This window comes from Crotalus tigris, unplaced genomic scaffold (genome assembly GCF_016545835.1).
Source record: "Crotalus tigris isolate CLP2741 ecotype Arizona unplaced genomic scaffold, ASM1654583v1 scf7180000024280.1573445, whole genome shotgun sequence".
Lineage (NCBI taxonomy): Eukaryota > Metazoa > Chordata > Lepidosauria > Squamata > Viperidae > Crotalus > Crotalus tigris.
This window is the reverse complement of record NW_024100452.1, coordinates 1,144,784-1,168,547: the sequence shown is the minus strand read 5'-3', so window position 1 is coordinate 1,168,547 and position 23,764 is coordinate 1,144,784. Positions and strand designations below refer to the sequence as shown.

Sequence of the window (23,764 nt, the reverse complement as noted above, 5' to 3'; positions counted from 1 at the left end):
AAGTAGAATAATTGCAGTGAGCCCTGCAAAGAAACTATTCTACCTGCATTGAATCAGTATTTAATAGTGTTCCCAACTCCATCAAAGAAATACTGATAGCTAACTCTTCCTATTATTCCTTTAGCAAGGGACTAAATTGGTAATCCAGAACATCTGGAGTACACAATTGATTTTTCAGAAGATGAAACAAAACAGAGTAATCCAAATCAACTGGGAGAAACTAGCAAAGACTGCCAAATCCAGTAAATAATTAGGCAGGTAAATTTTTTAGAACTGTTTTTACTTTTAACATGCAAGTACTTTATGTTCAACTTATTTATTGTAGTACTAGCTTTCCAAAAATATTTATGTGCATGTATTCTGAATAAATTATCATGCTGAAACTATCACTGGTATTTTAGAAAGATTTCAAAGATTTCATCTATCTGTTCTTTTCTATTTCTGATGTACAGAAAATGTGAGAGCAAAAAAGCATGCAACTTCTAGTAAAAAAAGAGCAGAGGGTCCTAAAAGAATTGTATGTTTCCTATGAGTCCTTATTTTCCTTGCAAATTACAATGCCAGGCCACTTTGTTCACAAAGGAAAACAACAAATGGATCTAAAAGAGGTAAGGTTGTTAAAACTGGAAAATTTATGAGCTACTGTACTGATTTCCTCATATGCTTTCAGAGCATTACTGCCAACTCAGCTACAGCAGGAGTGCAAAATCTGTCCATGGAACAAAAAACTGCCACATGAAAGAAAAGTGAGTCATCATTAGGACATTTATTACGACTTCTTCTGTTCAAGGTAAAAATTGTCTTTTGTTGGAAATGAACACAATGCACCATTCACAGTCTTGACACAAGATGACTTCAACTGCATTTAAAATTGAAAAAATTCTGGCTTGAACTGATTCCTCCTGTGAATACTTATGCTGCTTCATCATTCCTACGTGGCTCCTCCTCAAATGGGTGTGGCTAAACAAAACTGGAACTCCAACTAGGATGATTTAGCATTATGTTTGTTTAGCACTGATTGGGCCCTTTCTTCTAGCAAGTGAAAGAAATTAGTTAGAAAAAGATTATGCTTATGGGTTTTAAGAGAGAAGACAACAATTCTCTATTCTCATGTACTCATAGGACATTCTGATTTGTTTACCTGCTTCTACTGGCAGCAGGAACCAAATACCAACAAACTTTCCAGATTACGTACATTTAATGTTAAGTGGAAATCGGTGCAATATCTTGTAAACACAACCTGCATAATTTGTCATATGTAGCATAACAGGTCTCTATCATTTGCACACCGGTCTTTCTCTTCCCTATTGAGCCAAACCAAATTTGTCTCGGCTAGTTTATCTCTTTCCTGGGAGGAATACACTCTATAAATAACATTATTAATACTGATCTATAACTGTAGACATGGCCAAAGATCCTGCCAAAAAGGTGGTTATCACAATGTATGAACAATGACGCATGACATCATTGTAAAGCAAAAGTAAAGGCTATGGGTTATCTGTTTGGCAGTTCAGGTAAAAATTAAAGTAAAGTAAAATGAACCTAAAGTATATCAACAAAGAAGAGATGTCAGCTAATTCTTAATATATACCAGGGAGGGCAGAAAGGCTGCCAGGGATCTATTTCCATTTTGTTGCTGATGTCAAAAATCGACATCATTTTTACCTCCCTCCAAGTGCAAAAATACCTAGAGAATCAGAAAAGAGTATATAACTAATTTTTGACAACAAAACCTTAACCTTGGATTTTCATAACATCTGAAACTCACAAGATGTGATCCCTTGACATGTAGACGGTTGGAATTCCCAATCCATGTTAACTTTTCTAGAACCACATTCAAAATCAGAACCTGCCATGAATTATCACACATCTTTCTTCAACAATAAATAAATAAATAAACCAGATCCACCCATACAGATCACTTCAAGATCTCAACTGTACTTCTTGTCAACATAGACCTCACAGATGATGACAGTTTTGTGACATTTCTCATATGCACTATTAAAAAAAATCTTGGCATGAATATACATTGCTATATCTGCAAATAGCATAATGTTACACAAAAACCAATGACAAATATTAAAAGATTTGTTTTTCTAAAAAAGGAACAGAGTGGTTCTGGATTTCAAGAATGACAATTCTACAGCTTCAAGTTTGGAGTGTCACTGTGTTCCACTTCAATATCCTATACTGCAAACACACAACTAGTGTTCATAAAATATAAATTAAAGTAAGTTAAATCACTAGCCATTGAAATACACAAACATACAGTATTGGAACGACTAAGATAGTTGAAGAATTAATATTTTCCTCACAGTGGTATGAAGAAATTGCTGTAGATTTATATTGGTGTAAACCACAAACAAGAACAACAATGGTTCTGAAATTTCAAATAACAAAGTACAGAGCAAGTAGTCAAATCCTAATGTTTCTGATTTTGATGCAGCAATTGAGCTAATTGCATTTAATCTGCTGCTGGCTACAGTAAACATGCACAGATCAAAATTGTTTTTCATATTTCCACAAGTGATGGGTATAATGCCAAGAGCTGCCTTTGGAGACGTATATCTCCTTTTCCTTTTACCTTAATTCTTCCTGAATCATATCCCTCCAGGTGCAGTTGGAATGCAATTACCAGAATTCCTAGCCTTCCCAAAGGTTTCTGGAAATTCTGGGAGCTGTAGTCCTGATATATCAAGAGGGCAGCAGATAGAGAAAACGAAAACAGTTTTGCCTTATTACTGAATTCTAGCAAACATCACTATAGCCATAGCAACTGAATGCAGCATAAAAAGATCCCCAATATTTTTGGTCCAGATCTTACTGATAATCTTCGTATAAAGGCAGAATAAAAATCTACCCACATTCAAGAAAGTCATGATCTGATGTTAATCTGACAAATATAGCCTAATATTAAGGATGCAGTATGACTTATTTTAATTTCTCCCCATCCAATCTCATGTCTGACTAGCAAATGAAACTATGTCAACAAAAATAGGACACATGCATTCACTGTTAAAGTGCAGAACACCAAAACTAGACAAGGATTTCTCAGTTTCTATGGAATATTATAACCTCATTACATCACATTCTTATTTGTTCCCCTAAAAGTGCAAAAAGGAAAAAAAAAGGGAATATTGTCCAAAAGAAAACCACAAGCCTAAAAGGTTTCAAAATCCTCTAATATTTTATAATTAAAAATCTAAAATCCTTCATAAAGAGATGTCTCCAGGATTAAGTAGATCCAAACTCTGACATCCACTGCTCGTACTTCTCCAGATCTGCGGCTGAAACTGATTTGGAGATTTTCTTCAGAGCCAAGTCAAAGTCCCCCTTCATGACAGGCATCTGAAGGTCTTCTTTGGAGAGGGCTCGGATCTCTTCCGGTGACAAGCCATTAATGCGTCGCCTCATTGCCATCAATGAGGCATCCCTAAAAAATAAAATACATAAACACTACATATTAGCAATGATGTATAACAGTAAGGCTGAAATACCATTTTACCTATTTGTAACAGGGGTCTTTTTGCATTACCAACAATAATTCTACTACATTTCATTTCCTATATTTAAAAACAAACAGCATAAAAATTTGCATTTGTTTTCTTTAAAAGCATAAATTCTTGCATAACTTATCCCTTGAAATTTTCTACTTATCTTCCAAGCCCAAAAGAGGTCTGCAAAATTTGGATAAGTATACAGTCTGAAAGCTAAGGGCACAGCAGGTGGAGGGTTAGATTCTGTGGTCTAAATTAGAATTTATGAGTTGAAGTTTGTGTATCTTAAAGCTGCTAAATTTAAGAAACACTGATCTAAATAGTCTCTTCCCCTATGATTTCATAATCCTTCACAGACAAGGTTGGCTTTACTCATCTTCAGCAACTAAAGATGATACAATACTAAGGATGAAAATCACCAATAATTCTAGCAAATGGGCAGATGTAAAAAAAGCTATAAAGCAATTGTTTTGTTACAATTTATAGAGATATTCAAGCAATTATTTCGATTAAGAACTAAAAGGCAGTTTAAATTCATCACTGGACTTATTCTGCATTACACTATGCAAAAAGATGACAATCTGGTTGAAAAACCAATTCAGTACATATATACATAGCTAGATACAGATAGATGAAATATGATTTAAATATTAAATATTTAAATATTAAAAGAAACTTTTTGCACCTCCTTCTGGGCATCATATCTTTCTCAGCAATTGCTTTACATCATAAAGCTGTATGTCAAAGAAAAAGGTCAAAGATGATGCAAAATGGAGAAGGTAACTTATCAAAAGAACAAAACAGCCCAAAGACCAGCTTTATACGTAAGCTGATCCATCAGATTACACTCCTTCAAACAGTTTTAGGGCTATTATGCCACTCTAAAAGGCTTCTTTCTACTGCCACAAACACTGCCACTTGCATATGGCAATTTTTCTTCTATATAAAATTAAGCTGTACTACAGAACAGTATTTCTCAACCTTAGCAATTTTGAGATGTGTGAACTTCAATTGACTGCAAGCTGGATGAAGAATTCTGGGAATTGAAATCCACACATTTTAACATTGCTAAAGTTGAGAAACACTTCTATAGACAGAATTAAAGTTCAGCCAGGCAATCTTCCCAGCACTACAGACTTAGTAGATACTTGACCCATTCCTCAAATATATGCAAGCCAAATTGCAATGTTGGCACATCAAATATCGTGGCTGCTGTGACCTCTGCCTACTCACAAAATGAGTGAGGACAATGAGGATGACAAATCATAAGCCATAATGGAAGAGATTTGCTCTCCATCTTCTCCTCTGGCACTTTCACTTAGATCAGTGGTTCTCAACCTGTGGGTCGGGACCCCATTTGGGGTCGAACGACCATTTCATGGGGGTCGCCAAACAAGGCTGTCTGCCATTTTTCCCCCTTTTCTTTGGCCACGCCCCTGGCACCCGATGATGTATAAGTGGTTGGGGGTCACCACAACATGGGGAACTGTATTATGGGGTCACGGCATTAGAAAGGTTGAGAACCACTAACCTAGATGTTCAATATAACTCCATTTTAACTTTGTTTTCTGTCCATGTGGGAACATTTCCAAACAAGTACAGGTAGTACTGACAAAGCTTGCCAATTACAAGGTTTTTCACTGCTTCCTTCCTTAGGACTGATAAAAAGTGACTGGTTCAAGGTCACCCAGCTGGCTTCATGTCAAAGGCGGGACTAGAACCCCTGGTCTCCTAGTGGCTAGCCTGATGACTTAACCACTACACTAAAGTAGCTCTCAACAAATTGTTAGGCAGTCTAAATATATTTTTGGAAATAAAAATGACAGCTAGAATTTGGCGCTTCACAATATTTAATTTTCATTAAAAGAATTTGAAGGAAAAGTAGACGGAACAGGAAAATTTCTCCAGGGATAGCTTCTCGTCCCATATATTCTAAATGGATGGGCGTGTTTCAGGTGCTACTGTCCAATGGAACCTAGAAAGCATAAATCTTCCCTGAAGTATCTGGAATGAACTCTCCTGACCCTGCTGGCCTTTAAAACATTAAAAACATGCCTCTTTCCTCCAGGGTTGAGGCCAGGCTGACTGGAGTTTCTACCTGGAGGAGTATAATGTATATTGTGGATTCCCAACTGTTTTGATTTTTAACTGTGATTTGTATTTGTTTGATATCTGCTGCCCAATTCTATTTCTTGTTCATTTTACATTACCCAAAATCACCATTGTTGAAATGGGCAGCCATATAAATCTCATAAATAAATAAGTCTACATGGCCTCCAAGAACAGTATCCAGAAGTATCATAACAATAACATGGAATTCTAAGGACCAAGTTGAAAGCTCCTAACCCAAAGACGTCTTCCCATGAAAAAAAAAAGCACTGGCTTAGCTATATGGTGTCAAACTGGGTCACTGCCCCATTATAAAACACTTTCCCAAGAAAACTACACTGTCAGCTTAACTATAGGACATTCAGAAGGCCAATCAGTGCTAGGTTTGGGGGAAAATTCTGATAAGGAACAGAGCTCTGAGAAATTCTCTAAAAAGAAACCATGTTCATGGAAAACTGCCTCTTTATTCTTTCAAGCCCCCATTGTTTTTGTAGTCTTGGTTCATTGTCTCATAGTTACATCCTAATTATCTCACTGACCTCACTAAACACATGATATGTTATATCTAATGAGATGCCCAACTGCTATATCCAATCACAGGTGTATTCTAATTTGCTTAAGTCTATAAAGTGAGACTATAATGCCACCTCTGTTTAGGCTGGGTTTTGGATTTTTTTTTCCTTCCATACTGTCAATAATCGAATTTGTGTTTGAATGTAGTGCATCCTGGTCTCCAGCTTAAATGAAACTACTTGAGAGAAAATATTTTTTACTGCATTGGGAACAAGCAGACATCATATTACTCAGCTAGTACTTAAGCACAGCAGAAGTACAATTAACATAAATGGAAGAAATATATAGATGACTGAATATCTGTAGCAGAAAATAACACTTTTCCACTAGGTGCATGATATTAAGAAATTTTCTCTTGGAACAAATGGTGGAAGTAGACTAAAACTAATGATTTCAATGGGAATGATCTTTTTTCTAATCTTGCTCAGTATTTTACTTATCACTCATGTATGAACTCTAACAAAAATATGCCAAATCTTCATTTCCTAGTTCTAAAACATACCACTTGACAAAATGTCAATCTCAACAATTTCAATGACTTTCAGAAGCCATTTTATAATTAATAATATAAAAATAAATTCCTGTTACCAAGATCAAACCATTTGGGCTTTAGTCATAAAACATTGTTAATCTGATTATTCTTTCATTTTCAACCTTGCAAAGTAGTATGAATAGTAAAAACTGAGAGTTAACCTATTACTCTTCCACCAGTTTTTGCAAATATTGAATTTTACAGAATTCAACCTTTCACTAAATAAAGTAGAATCTACAGCTGTAGTAAAGATATATTATTTTTAATTGAATCCAACCAATATGTTTGTGAGTTTTGTGTTTCCTCACAAATATCTTAGAGAGCCCACAGTTAGAAGAGAAATACAAAGAAATATGAATATACTTCACTAACTGTTCATAATAAGCAAGAATAACACTTGGTAATCTTTTCAATTTCCTTTGTGTAGAAAGTGAATATCCTAAGAGAATCCCAGTTTTTTTGTATGTCAAGCCTCTATGGGCTCGACACTAACGGGAGGGGGGAAGGGGCAACAGCGTCTGGGGCGGCAGAGACCAGCGACCTGCGCAGACAGACTTCCCCTCTCCTTGTACCTGGCCTGTCAACAGGCAGAGTGTGGTAGTGTGATTGTCAGCTCCGCAGCGTCCCGCCAAACAGCTGACCGGCTCCATGGCCAGGCCCCCAAACAGCTGTTTGGTGCAGGGAAGCAACAGGGTGCCAGAAGCCTGCAGCGCGGCCCAACAAGCAGCTGATCGATGCAGGGACATTCACAGAGCTGGGAGACTGCAGCGTGTCCTGCCTAGCTGTTCTTATCACTTCACATACCGGATGCTGGTTAGGTGGGTGGGGGATGGGGCCCGGCTGGGGAATGTATATGTAAGCGATTGTTCCCAGCGCTGACTTTGTTTGTTGTTTATGTAACTAAATGCATGCCAGAAGTTCCTTGATTAAATCCAGCCACTTGTGAACTCATCAACTCGTGTCCTCTTGGAGCCAGGGGCGTGGTACGGATTTCTGACACTGTACCATTTTTATATTATATAAAAAACATACTTCTTCCTGTGCAAAAACTGAGAGGGCAGGAATTACTAGAAAAGTATGAAAAATGTAAATTCTGAAAGTTTAGCAATGTTCTTAGAAAAGGCTGTTGTGTATTCTGATTGATCTAGACGGGGGGGAAAAAGGATACCTGCAAACATTAGTGATATCAGCACCAGAGTAGCCTTCAATCTTCTCAGCAATTTCTTCCAGACTAATGTCAGGATCCAGTTCTACTTCCCGGAGATTAATCTTAAGCAGCTCCACTCTGCCTTTTGCTGTAAAAATAAATGTTATCTGATTAGAGGAAACTGACAAGTTAATATTTCTACCACATCTAAAGTTATAATTTGGTTTTCTCTTGATTAAAGGAATTCTGAAAGCAATTTTGTTAATGGCTCTAGAATTCTCTTCCCTAAATTGGTGCTCTTAAGATACAGGGTTGCTACAGAGGCCACAATGGTTGCATGCTCTAAGAGTCAGTCCCAATCCAAAGTGAGGAGATTGGACGGGAGGTTCTAACTCTCTTAAAACTGTGAGGCATGTTTAACAATTTTTTTCAGAAAGAAGTAACTGGTAGAAGTAATTTGTGAATTTACCTAGAGTCATCTAAAAACAAGTAAGTTCTTGTTTTCCTTAAAACATATTAACAATTAACCTTACAATGGTGGAGTATATACAGAAACAAAAGATAGATAACCTTCTTTTATTAGATTATCTAGGAAGCTACAAAACTGTTCTGTCTGTGTGCAAATAATTAATAAGTTTAAACAAGTTGAAGTAAAAATCATCTTCTGTGTTACTATGTGGTAATAGTTTCAATTCTATCAATTCTTCCATCAAAACTATTTTCCAGCATATTTGCCACCAAATGAAATAATTCAAATTTTCCAGTATGTTGCTACTACCTTTCTGGCTGCAACCATTAAGAAAACTAACAACTTTTAGTGTGTTTCAAGGTAACATTTGAATTATTAAAAAAAAGAAGCTTAATAAGGCCAATTTACGATTTAATATAATGGCCTGTGTGGTGATCTATCCTATTTGACTAAGGTTTTGGACAACTTTAGAAGATCCCTACACATGATAATATTGCTTTAAACTTTCTCCAAACATTACCAGAATTTATTATATTAAATTTTCTTAGTGTTAAATAACATCAATAAAAATCTTTCCTTATGGTTTCTTCAATTTTGGCTGAAAGCAATTTTGATAGTTTTGTATGTCATTTGGTTCGCCATAAAGTCAAAGATAAATGGGGCCTTTATATTTTATTCTCATATGGTTTATTGAAAATGTTTTCTTTTTTTCTAATACACTGTAACTTTTTGAAATTCACCCTTTCTTCTTGTTAGGTGATGAATTTAGCTTAACTTCAACTTCAGGAACTGTTGTTGTATTAGTTTCTGGAACTGCAATGAAATGTATTTGACATTGTGAATGAGCCAAACTTTCTAAAAACATTAATAATTGTTCTCTAATTTTTGAATTTTTCCCATCATATACATAGTTTAAATAATAAAGCTCCTTCTTTTTACCAACACTCTTTATCTTCATCATAAAATCATGATGAAATATAAAAGGTTGAATCAGTAAAAAATTTCAAGTTTTGAAAATATTCATAACCAATGATTTCTGAGTAAGTTCCAATTCTTAATAAATATTTCTGGGAAAAAGAAATTACCTAATTTTCATCGATATTTATACATTCCATTTTTAGTCATGATGTTAAAATTCTTCTGAATTTATCAGCCTAGAAAGATTTTGTAATTAGCATCGTAAAAATGGGGAACTCATCAAATTTGCAGAAGACCCAAGCTGGCACGAATAGCCAACACTCCAGAAGACAGGCTTAAGATACAGAAGGAATTCGACAGACTTGAACATTGGGCGCTATCTAACAAAATGAAATTCAGTGGTGAAAAAAGTAAGGTTCTACATTTAGGCAAGAAAAACCAAATGCACAGGTACAGTATAGGTGGAACCTTGCTCAATAGTAGTAACTGTGAGAGGGATCTCGGAGTCCTAGTGGACAATCACTTAAATATGAGCCAGCAGTGTGCTGCAGCTGCCAAAAAAGCCAACACAGTGCTAGGCTGCATTAACAGAGGGACAGAATCAAGATCATGTGAAGTGTTAATATCATTTTATAATGCCTTAGTAAGACCACACTTGGAATACTGCATCCAGTTTTGGTCACCACAATGTAAAAAAGATGTTGAGACTCTAGAAAGAATAGAGAGAAGAGCAACAAAGATGATTAGGGGACTGGAGGCTAAAACATATGAGGAATGGTTGCTGGAATTGGGTATGTCTAGTTTAACGAAGAGAAGGATGAGGGGGGACATGATAGCAGTGTTCCAATATATCAGGGGTTGCCACAAGGAAGAGGGAGTCAGGCTATTCTCCAAAGCACCTGAAGGCAGGACAAGAAGCAATGGATGGAAATTAATCAAAGAGAGAAGCAACCTAGAAGTAAGGAGAAATTTCCTGACAGTTAGAACAATTAATCAGTGGAACAACCTGCCTCCAGAAGTTGTGAATGCTCCAACACTGGACGTTTTTAAGAAGAAACTGGACAACCATTTGTCTGAAATGGTATAGGGTTTCTTACCTGAGCAAGAAGTTGGACTAGAAGACCTCCAAGGTCCCTTCCAACACTATTATTATTATTATTATTATTATTGTTGTTGTTGTTGTTGTTGTTGTTGTTATTTAATATTTGGAATTCCAAGGCTACTTTCATTGACATATTTATAGAGAATATTTGGTTTTTTTGTCCAGTACATATATTTATTAACCATTTTCTGCCATTTTTTCCAGCGATATATATGTATGCATCACGGAAGAAGGTGTTTAAGAAAGAAGAATTAAAGAAGTAATGACATTTTTACTGCTCCTATTTAACGAAGCATTGTAATTTTAATTTTGACTACTCTTTCAAGTAATGATTTCAAGTTTAAATTGAAGTCCATATTTTTAGGAATGTGAATTCCTAAATATGTAAAAGAACATTTGCTGTATTTAATTTCTAAATTATATAATTGTTTTTTGCACTGTCATGTATTTTTATACATACATTATTAGAAAAATAAAGTTTGAAAAGAAAACCCACCTGTTGGCAAAGGTATATAAATTCTTTTTTCCAATCTCCTTCTCAAAGCTTCATCAATATCCCAGGGAAAATTTGTAGCAGCAAGCACCATCACCATTCTTGAAGGATCATCATTCTCCAGAGCTCCACCTACACCTAAAGGAGCAATAATAGAGCTAGAGTACATGGTGTTTTTCTATGGTTGTTCACATTAATTTGAGGTTTTACATGCACTATACTGTGCTCTGAATCTTGGAAGTAAAAAGATGTCACATCTTAGTTTCCGAAACATCACATAATGTAGGGGGAAAGAATGAATGAGAGACCCCCATATATTTAGAAAGGGTTGATTTTACACCTGCCTGCCCACCCGCTCAGACTTTGTAGCCTGCGGTGCCTGCTCACTTGCCCATAGTTCTCATCCATAGCTCTCACCTACTGACCTGCTGAAACTCCCTCCTCTTCCTGTGTCAGTTTCTGCTTAATGTTAGCATGGTCTTGCGATTACAATGGCCTTATGACTGCATGGCTTAGCAACAGAAATTCCAGTCCCAATTGCCATCATAACCCAATGACTGCCTGCATGTTAAACTTTTAAAAAATTATGCCACAAAAAAGACAACATTTGCAATAGTGGCAAATATCTGCAACTCGTGTGTAGGATAAGGGTGAAGGTTCGTTCTCCGAGCTTGAGGATTCGTTTCCAAACATTTCATTACTGGGCCAGGTAACATCTTCAGTGATGTTTAGTGGATGTCTGTGTCAGTGTTCTACTTATATAAGGGCTTCAGGTATGGGAGTGTCAAGTGAGGGTCTTGTGATGGGCCAGGTGTGAGTCATCAGAGAGAGGCTTGTGATGGGGAGGTACTTCAGGTCAGGGTTGTTGGGAGGGTGTGAATTAGTGGGTCAGGAGGCTGGTAATGGGTCTTGTGATGGGGAGATTATATCAGGTCAGGGTCATTGGAAGGTGAACTACTGGGGGGAGGGGCTTGAGGGTTGGTGCTGTCTCCAGATGGCTCTTTGATTGATTTGGATTCTGAGGGGTTCATATGCTGGTTGTAGATCAATATGTCTGTTGATGGAATTGCTTGTAGAAAGCCAGGCTTTGATGAATGACAACATTTGCAGCCCCATTTTTTCAGGGAACTCCAAATTCCTACAGTTCTCAGAATCCCCAAAGGTCAGTTTTTTAAAAGTGGTCTCTGGATGCACAAGTCGCCTGAATCAAGTTTAAAGGATGACCCTATGGAACTTTTCCTTTAAAGTCCTTCCCTCCTTCACTGGGTCTATTCTACAACAACGTATAAAACAAGAAAAAGACCCCCCAATGCAGGCAGAACAAACCCTATTTACCATCCATCTGAACCAGCAGCTCTGACTTGACTCTGCGGCTTGCCTCATGTTCATCCACAGTGCCTCTGCGACTACAGATAGAGTCTATTTCATCAATGAAAATGGTCGTAGGAGCATAAAACTTGGCCTTAAAACAAAGACAAATATTTCTTATGTGACATAGGGATTCATAAGATTTTTTTAAAAATTATATACAATACCCTCAGCGTTACAGTCATGTTTAACAAAGATAGATACCAATAAATTTTCTTAAAGACCCTATATGTTTCTTGCTAAATCAAGACAGTTGTGAATTTAAGGAATGTCCTACAGATGCACAAAAATAAATAGCATATCAAACTAAGACATAGATATGCAGGAAATTGTTGATGTTGTTCATTTAAACCACCAACCCCAAACCAATTCAATATGGACATTTATAGTATAATACACTCATTGTAATGTACATTGACTGCCCTGAAATCATTTTACAAAGAACAGAAGCCAAGAACAAATTATTCAAATAAGAGTAACATCTGAGGAAATCAACAATACCTACCATTTCAAACAGCAAACGAACTAATTTTTCAGACTCGCCTCGATATTTTGATGTGAGAGTGGAGGAAGACACATTGAAAAATGTAGTTCCACATTCTGTAGCGACAGCTTTTGCTAGCATGGTTTTACCAGTCCCAGGAGGGCCAACCATAAGCACTCCCTGAAATTAAAATCCAAACAACTGAAGAAACCACAAGCCTGATGCAGGCATATAACAACATAATACAATTAAATTAATCTAAACATAATTTAGATTGTGGATCCTCAGATTAGGTTTTCTCAAACAATGAGGTGATGAGGCTTGATTATCTACAAATTCTGTATATCTTGGATCTCTTGGCAACTTTCAATACCATCAGCCATGGTACCCTTCTGGACTGGCTGCAGGAACTGGAAGTAAGAGGCAGTTTTGCAGTAGTTCTCCTCCTTCCTATGTAGCCAGTTGGTATTGGTGGGAAGGGAGAGGTCCAGCCCTAATCCCCTTTAATGTTGAGCACCTCTACCCAAAACTGATCGGTGGAGCCATCCAATGGCATAGAGGTCAACATTCAACAAAAAATTATATCCAGTAATGATACCCAGCTGATGTCATCATAGTGCTTACCCAGTGCCTAGAGGCTGTGAGGATATGGAGGGTGAGCTTCTTTTTGGGTGCAGTACAAAGTACTTTTAAAGCCCTTTATGACACAGAGCCAGGTTATTTGTGGAACTGCCTCTTTTTGAGGATATACGCCTGCCTCACTAGACTGGATAAAGTGGGCATACTCCAGGTCCTTTCCCTTCAATGTTGCCTTTTACTGCAGCCGTCCCCAACCTTTCCGGCTTGGTGGACCAGCAGAGGGGAGAGAGTACGGTTCTGTCTGAGTAGCAGGCATGCACGTGGGCATGCGCAACTCCATTTGTGTAAGCAGCGGGCATGTGTGCCTGTTGCTCGCACAAGTGGAGCTGCACTCGCACGCTGCTTGTGCGGCCCAGTTCCAAACAGGCTGCAACCCCACGGCCTGGGGTTGGGGACTCCAGCTTTAGTGAACCTAGGAAGAATGTCATAGCAGCCTCCGCCAGTGAACATCTATCCCTTTGAGATCTGGCAGGATCTCCCGCCCCCCTTTACCTTCCAGAAAGCCATTAAGAGGTGGCTTTAACTCCAAGTATTGAGATAGCAAGGATAGAGCCCAGGAGATTACATTCCAAGATGACTGTGATTATTGGAACATAATGTATGATTTTTCTTCTTTATGTTGTATTATTTTTATTGTATTTTTATTACTTTGTTAGCAACTCAGAGTTGTGTCTCGCAAAACGGGCAACTATTTAAATCTTTTTAAAAATCACTCACACTCCTGGATCCTGGTGTTTCTATTCGCCTTGGGAGCAGTTAAAGATAATTATACATTGGGCCAAATGGAATTTCTTTGATTATTACTGCTCACAGAAAGAACTGCTTGCATATTTTCAACAATTTAATTCATTTACAACACATTTCTCTATAAAAATTGAATGTTTCAAATAAGTTTCTCCAGCATTGCAACCATATTATGTTTAATTTATATTTATTTATTTTTATCCCACCTTTATTTTATAAATAATTCAAGGCGGCAAACAAATTAATACTCCTTCCTTTTCTTATTTTCCCCACAACAGCCCTAGGAGGTGGGTTGAGCTGAGAGGTGTGATTGGTCCAAAATCATCCAGCTGGCTTTCATGTCTAAGGCGGGGCTAGAATTCAGTCTCCTAGTTTCTAGCGTGGTGTCTTAGCCACCAGACCAATTAGACTAAGCACTAGACAAAACATAATATTTTTTATCTACTTATTAATACAAGAACTGGATGTGCTAAACAACAATGAGAATCTGAAGCCTTGAAATGGGAGAGAAAGCTGCTTCATTTGACCTGGCAGTTTCTAAATTTTACAGACCTCTTTCTTCAGACGTCGAACTATATGCGCCTTATAATTTTAAAACAAATGTCAACTAAAATCCTATTTCTGCACTGGCTGCCCTCCTGTCAGGCAAGATCCCTACTCACTCCTGGATTTAATCCCAGGTCCAGTGTTGAAGTTCCTTCATCTTTGAAGGTTGGGTGACTTTAATCTCCATGGACTGGCTAGAACCAGGACAGGTGGGGTTTCATGGCCTCTACTTATAAAGATCAAGTGATCATGAGTAATCTTTTGCCTATCGTACTCAGGCTGTTATATTGACCTCATTTTGCCTCAGAGCACTTGTTACACAATCTTGATATGGCTAGCATATCTTTTGCCCCACTGGTATGCTTAATTTCCTAGTCTAAATAAAATTGTCATCCAAGTGATCAGGCTGATTTAAGATAAACCACAACATGCATTTCATGGAAAAGAATGTATTCAAACAAATGTTCAGGAGAGTTCCTAGCAACAGGTAACCTATTCTGTTGAATGCCTGATGAATTGAAAGCAGCAGGAGGTGATCTAGTCCTTGATGTTGATCACTCCAACCAGCCTAGACTCTTGGCTTGACTTTTCATGGGCATGGTCTGTGGTAGAGGCAGGGGAACATTTTGCAACATTAGTTAGATTCTTCTGAGGTTATGGGTTCTGATGAAATGTAGAGGATGTAGTCTTTCAGGTCCTCTGCCACCTATGGGCTAGATCTATGCCTTAACTGAGTCCTCCAAGGGAAGAACAAATGTGACTAGCTGGTGTAAATTTCCATTCCTGGATTACAATAAATGGGTAGCTCCGAACTGTGTTTAGGTTTCTGGGAAAATCTGGTCTATGCCTGTCTTGGGGAGCTTCACAATTATATATCTTAAATGATAAATCCACAGTACAGCCCCAGTGTGCCTAGCAACACTTCCTTAGTTCTCTCCAGACCCCATAGGTCATTTGATTTTACTGTTTTATTTAGACATCTTTTAAATAGCTGGTGATTGCCAAAAAAAGGAGTACAGAATATCTTGAGAGGAAGATTTATCTTTTGCTAAATGTCTGTATTATGAGCAAACCCACCACACTAATCATTTTGTGAGGTGCCCACAAAAGATTTTGAAAATTCGAAATATACCCAATGGTTCCAAAAGTTAAAACTCATGATTTAAACTTCACTTCTTCTTTTGCACCTAACTTGTAAAGAATTTAGAATTTACTGTGGAGAAAGTATGAAAGAGCCATTGATGGGGGAAGAAAGGACAAAGCTATTAAGGAAGGACTTGAGAAGAGACTGCACACTCTAGAGACTGAAACAAGTGTGAGAAAAAAAACTCAAAATAATCCCACCCTGATTTTGTTTACATAAAATGGGGCAGAGAAAAATTTGGATAGAGTAGATTCCTTAAATCCCTGAGGTATCTATTTCTTGATCTGGTCAATCTTAAAGAGCAAATTACATCTGTCCTTCTGTCTATTGCTCTAACCATAATCCTTAAAGTTTTGCTGTTCCGACTGTGCAAGATAAATTTTCCATCTTGGTCTGTTGTGAATGAGCGTTTCATGATCTTTTATCTTTTTTCATTCATACTGTTCATCAATGCATAGTTAGAGCTGTTGAAAAGTTACATATAATTCATAAAGCAAAGGTTAACTGCTTCTGTGCAAAACCAGCTTCTTAATTACAGACATTACATTATTTCATAAGAGGAAAGCAATGAATAAAGACAATACACACTTATCAGTTTTGCTACTGTTACTGAATATCTTTTATCCACCTGAAAATTACTATCAAAAGATTTCTAAAGAAAAATTGTATTTTTAGGATAATCACATTAACACCAGACATCAAACTGAACTTTACACCATTATTGTCTTACATATTTTCACAATAAAACAGTTAATTAAAACTAAAATAAACACATTTTGCAAAATGTGTACTTCCTTTGAATTATAAAAATAAATCTGACAAAATACAATTATTCAAAAACCATGTCCATAATATGTTGGATTCTCCTCAAGAAACTCCTAAGCCAGTATCCTTCACAACAAGCAAAAGTTAACCACCAATGCTATGTCTACCCTGGAACCCAATCTAAATCTGGACTTTGCCAAATCAAGGCAACAAACCTACACAACAGTGCTTGCCTTCTGGAAAAAAAATAAGGGGAAAAATTTCCAAACATCTATTCCAAGGGTGTCAAACTGCCGGCCCACAGGCCAGACGCGTCACAAAAAAACCGCGGCCAGTCCATTGCCAGCAATGTGGAAAAAGTTCCAATATGTCGCATGATGTCACATGACGTCGCAAGTTTGACATGTCTGATCTATTCAAACCATTCACCATAATGAGAAGGTTCCACTGATCTACCAGAACATCTGTCCAGTCATATGCTCAGCCAAGCTGAAGAATTCATGCTGAATTCTTGCATGAGGCTTAAGAACTCACACAAAATATACTATTCTGTGCAAACACTGAACACTTTTTCTCCACTTCAGACATAATTGGTGAAAAGATATTACAAGCTCTTACGGCAATATACCAAAAACAAACGGCACAACTTATTGTTAATGGAGGTTTGTCAGAGGTTTTTACAATAGAGAAAGGTACTAGGCAGGGATGTCCATTATCACCGTTGCTGTTTGTTTTAACATTGGAAATATTGTTGATCAAAATTCGAGAGTCGCAGGAGATAAAAGGAATAGAAGTTAACAAAAAAGAATATAAGTTAAGAGCTTTTGCAGATGACTTGGTGGTTACTTTGTCGCAACCTACTTATTCTGTAGTAAAGTTATTACAGTTGACTTATCATTATGGTTTGGTTTCGGGTTTTAAGATTAATGTTAATAAGACTAAAATCCTACCTAAAAATATGACTATTCGGGAGAAGCAGATTTTGGTTAATTTGACGGGTTTTGAAATTGTTAATAAGGTAAAATATTTGGGGGTGATTTTATCTGTTTCTAATGCAAAATTGTTTAAGAATAATTATGAAAGGTTGTGGGTTAGAGTACAGAAAGACTTGAGGAATTGGGAAAAGTTGCAATTATCTCTCATGGGAAGAATTGCAGTGATAAAAATGAATGTTCTACCCAAGTTTCTTTTCTTGTTTCAAATGTTACCGATTTTGAAGAATGAGATTAATTTAAGTGAATGGCAGAAAGGTATTAACAAATTTATCTGGGGAGGGAAAAAACCAAGGGTAAAGTTTAAAATCATGCAAGACTCCCGTGAGAGAGGTGGACTCAAGGTACCGAATTTGAAATTATATTATGATGCGGTGGTTTTAACATCAATTAGTGATTGGGTAAATTTAACAAATTTGGAGATACTCCATTTGGAGGGATGGGATTTACTTTTTGGTTGGCATGCCTATTTAATATTTAATAAAAAGGTGGACCGGGCTTTTAAATCTCATATTATAAGAATTTCTTTACTTAGGGTCTGGAGAAAATATTATAAAAGTGATTTTAAAATACCATTATGGGCTATACCTTGGCATGCGATAGAGGGGATAAAAAGAGGTGTCAAAATGGATATGGTGTCTTATACACAGTTACTTAGATGGGATGGACAAAATTGGCAGTTAAAACTATTGGAAGAGCTAGCACATGAAAATATCATTTATTCTTGGTTTCAATACAGGCAATTAGTAGACAGATGGAAGATGGATCGTAAGGTGGGTTTTCTCAGAGAAGATGAAAATTTTATTAAGCAAGTGAAGGATCAAAGACAAACTCATATTAAGAGAATTTATGGGGTTCTAGTGGAATTGGATTCAGAAACAGAATTAATGAAGGATTGTATGATTAAATGGGCGCAGAATTTTGGTGAACCACTTCTACTGGATACCTGGGAAACTATCTGGGTGAGAAATGTTAAATTTATACAAGCACAGAATTTAAGGGAGAATTTTTATAAAATGTTTTATAGATGGCACCTTGATCCACAAAAATTGTCTTTTATGTACCCTGACCTACAGCCTAAATGTTGGAGATGTGGTTGTTTGGATGCCACCTATTATCATATCTGGTGGTCGTGCAGAAATATAAAAGCTTTTTGGATTAAGATATGGTGGAATATTCAGAGAATTTTTAGAAGGAGGGTAAAATTTACTCCACAATTATTTTTATTAGGTATAGTTACTGATTGTGATACAAAGGAGGTTATATTGATGTTGAACTTGATCACAGCCGCAAGGCTGTTAGTAGGACAATATTGGAAGAAGGAATCTTTGCCTACTTTGCAGGAATGGTTTCTTAAAGTGTCTTATTTGGCGGAAATGGCAAAGATTTCGGCTTTCTTAAAAGAACAATCACAAGAGAAATTTCTTGCTGTTTGGGATAAATGGATAAAGTTTATACAATTTAAATTGGATATAAAAATATCATTTAGCTTTTTTATAACCTTTATTTTTATATATATACATATATTTTAGTGTTATATTCTTTTTTTTTCATATAATCTTTTTAACTTTTTTTAATTAAACCTATATTCTGCTCTGGGAAGCTCCGGGGGGGGAGGGAGTGGGGGTTTTGGGGAGGGTTGGGGAAGGGTTGTTTTGTTTTGTTTTGCTTTGTTTTGTTTTGCTTTGTTTTTGTATTGTATTGTATTGTTTTTTCTTGTCTTTTTGTAAAAATTTATAAAAACTTTTAATAAAAAAAAAAATAGTTTCAAAGCAAGAAACAAGAAAAAGACATTTTATCATATTCCCCATATCATGGGAAAGCAGACAACTGCAGATCATTTCAAATGCCAAATACATTTAAAAAAAAACACATAGATGTATGTTTATATCATAATTCATGTCAACACAACACAAAACACAACATGCTTTGCTACTGTGTGCCCTTGTATTCACTCATAATAACTTCACCTTTGGCGTAACATGTATCTGCAGATTAGTGGCAAAACTGTAGACACATGCATAGCTCCCAGATAGTCAAACATCTTCATAGCTACCTAGAACAGCACTTTCTCAATTCTTATTCTTCAAAGAAATCCTTTACGTGAGATTCCTTGATGACATTTAATCTTCTGGATCTATGAAAATGAGTATCTTGTTAAATTCCTTCATTGTTTCAACAGCTTCCATACCACAACAGTCTTCATCCTCAATCTATCTACAGAACAAGCCCATTTCCATGATATCATGGCAAAACTAGAAATTGTGCACATAAACACCAGGTTATATAGGAAGCCCATAGATCTCCATGTATACTGTATGCTTCAGTTTCCATTCAGAATACATCAGTTATATTATCTATAATTATATCCTTACAACCACATTTGTTTTAAGTCAAAACAGGAAAAAGCCCTAGCAAACGCCTACCTAACTGTGGAGGTAAGTTGCATTTGCTTTGATTTAGCGAAATGACTTCATAGGCTTATTAACTAGAGGTAGAATGAATTACTTTACAGATCAGCTGTATGTTCACTCTGATACATTAGAGATCTCTAGAACAGTGTTTCTCAACCTTGACAATTTTAAGGCATGTGGACTTCAACTCCCAGAATTCCACAGCCAGCATTGCTGGCTGTGGAATTCTGGGAGTTGAAGTCCACATGCCTTAAAATTGTCAAGGTTGAGAAACACTGCTCTAGAAGCTTGGCCTGCTGGAGATGCCTATTACAGAATCAAATAATAAAGCAATAATTTTAAAAGCCTGAAAATTAGATTGGGAAATGAATGGTAGTTACATCTAAAACAGGGTTGGTTGGTTAACATTATCTAAAATGAAAGATATTCAGTGAAGCAATAATTCAATCTAAAATCAAAACATTGGGGGGGAGAAGAATATGCAGCCACAGAATTAAAGCTTTCAAAAAAAATCCAATTTTCTTAAGAAATTTACTAATTAATAATAACCATATTCCCAACCATATTCTTCACTTCAACAGAAGACAGTGAAATTGTTCCAAATAAAAACATTTGAGCCATGATATGTCCCATAATTTTAACCACCTCTACAAACCTGTATTCCTCAAATAAAATCAAACATGAGCAATGTTATCAGTTAAAAGTTTGCAAATTTATCTGCAGTAAAGATATATTTTAGAAATGGTTTGGGGGAAGGGTATTAGGACATTTTACTTGGAATAAATCCACTGAATGAGATTTGCTAGGTAAATGGCAATGGAGAAGCTGTTAATACTATTACAGCAACAAGATAATCTGATGCTATCTTAGAAAAAGCCATCCTGGTGACCTTATCATATGATTTCTCCCCGGGCCATCACACAGCTCCATTGTGTGTAGTAATCAAGACTTCTTCACTCATGGTTTTAGTCATCTCTTGCTTGGACCTGTGCAAACACTTTACATGGGCTATTCTTAAAGAATATTTGGAAATTACAGATGATTCAGAACGCAGCAACTTGAGTAGTCATGGGCATACCTTAATTCAGTCATATAATCCCACTACTTTGGGATTCGATTTTAGGTGCAATTTCAGGTTCTGGTTGACATCCTTAAAGCCCTGCATAACTCAGGACCAGGTATCTTTGGGACCACCTAAATATCTACCCATCCAATAATATCTCTATGTGTGCATTCTGGAAATGTCATCAAAAGACATCACAAAGTGAGCTTTGTCAATTGCTGCCCCTTCTATACAACACCATTCCCCCTGAAATTCAAAAGCAAAAGAAAAAAAAGAAAAGCAAACAAATAGTTTTGGAGTTTTAGGAAGGCTATTAAAAAGTGGATTTTCCAGCAGAGAGCTGGGATATCCTAATGTTATTCCTTTTGGTTTTGGAGTATTTGTTCAGTCTAATTGACATTTCCAAAGTTTATATCTACAGACATATTCTGATTTTTGTATTGCAATTTTGTTAGTTTTAACCTGATTTACAGAAGACATACATGATGTTCAGAGTCATCAGTAACTAGAATGAAATAAGCACAGCAAATAAAAAATGAACAAAATGCTAACCTTATGTCCTGTAAAGGAAGAATAAGAGCTTCAAACAGATCTTCTACGATGGTTTAGTACAAGGGTAGGCAACCTCGGCTTTTTTATGACTCATGGACTTCAACTCTGGGAGTTGAAGTCCATGAGTCATAAAAGAGCCAAGGTTGCCTACTCCTGGTTTATTATCATCTGATCATACCCAATAAGCAAATTCTTTATATCAAAAGAGGTACTCCTCGACTTACAACCATAATCAAGCTCAGAATTACAGCTGTAAGTCATGTGGGTCATCAAGTGACCAACTCCATTTTACAAACAATTTTTCCAGTGGTCCTTAACTGAATCATCATGGTCGTTAAGTGAATATGTGGCTGTTAAGCAAACACGTCTGCAATGGGCGGTGTTTTTTGTTTTTTTGTTTTGCTGGAAACCAGAAGGATACACCATTTTCCAGCAAAAAAAAAAAAATCATAAATCAAGGTCATTTGATGACAGGACACAGCAAACAGCCATAAATGTGAGACAGCTGCCGAGTGTTCAAAATAAGAATATATGTCTGTGGGGAGGAAAGAATTAGAACTTCAGCTCCAGATCGTAAATCTCTTTTTTTGGATCTGTGGTAACTTTGAACATTCACTAAGAAGTCAAGGACTCTCTATATAGAATATTTCCTTTTTTTAAAGTAATACAAATATTACCTTTAATATATACCCCTTCCCCAAAACTGGTAGATTTATTTCAAGAGAAAATGCTTGAATATGTACTACAATGTTATACGGGCAACACAGAGATATAGTAGCTGGAGGGTTCTTACTTTCCAAGGTCTTCTGATTCCTTTGAAAAAATCTGGCATCCATAGTGGAAGAACAACTGCTTCTCTTAATAATTTTTTGGCTTCTTCTAAATCTGCAATATCATCCCTATGGAAAATAAAATTCAGATTTAGAAGGATAATATCTCCCTCTCTTTTTCAACAACAAATATATAAATAAATGTTAAGTGCTTGCACTTCATTGATAAAATATATGATGACAAGCTCTTGCACAGGATGCTAGTACAATTCATTGTTCTGAAAAATGACCTTCCATTTAAAAGACATGCGGAAAATGACTTGCAGCTAATCGCAGAACAGAATGTTCAGTTTAAAAATAGGTTTCTTGAAAACATGATTATCAAGGCAACACCTAAAAAGCTTTTCAGCATTGTTGCACATTTTAATGAGCGTCTGTAATGAGCCTTTTGTTCATGGTACTATTTAGACAAGAAGTGTGCTTCGTAAGCATAATAGCACTCACAATTAGCTCAAGAAGCTTTTCTGCTGTAACAGAACTGGAATGAACAACTCTAGTCTGATATGGGCTCCGCCATATGGACTTGCTTCCTGTCTGTTTTCAACCATCTAGAGTTGGCTACAGTCTCCAAACTCTAGTCTAGGGCGACGCTCAAAGCTGGCCCATCTACTGAGCACTTGAAACACCTATCTCAAATATCTCCTTAGTCTTTCAGTAATTCTCTGTTTTAGTAATAATAGTTATTTTAGCCAAGGACAGGAAATCTGCATACATCTGCAGCCCAGAACCCCAATATATGAGTACAGTAAACTGGCAATGGTTCTGCAGATTAGAGACAATTAAGATATTGTTATTTTAAGGACAGGCAGAATGAATAGGAGGATACCCTGGATCACATTCAAAATTTCAAATGACAGAATTGCTACTTTTCAGTAAGCTCCTTAAAACACTATAAAGTCCTGTTCTCTGTGATCCACAATATGGGAAATGATAATGAAAAAATAAAGATTTTAGGAGCTCATATAACATACCTGCTAACTTAGAATCGTAATGGCTGCTAAAATAACTTGAGAATTAAAGATATTTCTGGAAACCTTATTTGAACTATTTTCAACACTTTTCCAGTTTCAAATGTTTATGATCCCATCTAGACTTAACAGTAATTATTGTTCCATTATGGGTGCCTTGTGAGGCGCTATAATGCTTTAAAGCTAATGTATCTCCATATGGTGTCTGTAACTTTCAGATTTCTCCAAGTAGATATTTACAGCTATATAAACAGCTTCTAACAGCACAAACTTTCATAAAACTATATGCAATAACACATTTAAAATTTAACATAATCATGCTTTTATATAATGATATAGAAACTTATTGGTAATTATCAGTTTTTCAAATCTAAAAATTCTATTATACATGCTTCTCTTATTCAGAAGGCGAGAT

At 36.4% G+C, this 23,764-nt stretch overlaps 1 protein-coding gene across 3 annotated transcripts in view; it reads right to left on the bottom strand.

Annotated features, from left to right (window-relative positions):
* Positions 1 to 747: 747 nt before the first annotated feature.
* Positions 748 to 23,764, bottom strand: part of KATNAL1 (katanin catalytic subunit A1 like 1) — a 41,200-nt gene continuing 18,183 nt past the window's right edge. For all 3 annotated transcript variants that reach the window (XM_039323615.1, XM_039323614.1, XM_039323613.1), the window contains exons 6-11: positions 22,345 to 22,450; positions 12,714 to 12,872; positions 12,176 to 12,302; positions 10,844 to 10,978; positions 7,880 to 8,006; positions 748 to 3,433 (exon numbers count right to left, since the gene is read on the bottom strand). In XM_039323615.1, coding sequence (XP_039179549.1) covers positions 3,235 to 3,433; positions 7,880 to 8,006; positions 10,844 to 10,978; positions 12,176 to 12,302; positions 12,714 to 12,872; positions 22,345 to 22,450 — 853 coding nt within the window. In that variant the 3' untranslated portion in view covers positions 748 to 3,234. The remainder of the gene's footprint in view (positions 3,434 to 7,879; positions 8,007 to 10,843; positions 10,979 to 12,175; positions 12,303 to 12,713; positions 12,873 to 22,344; positions 22,451 to 23,764) is intronic.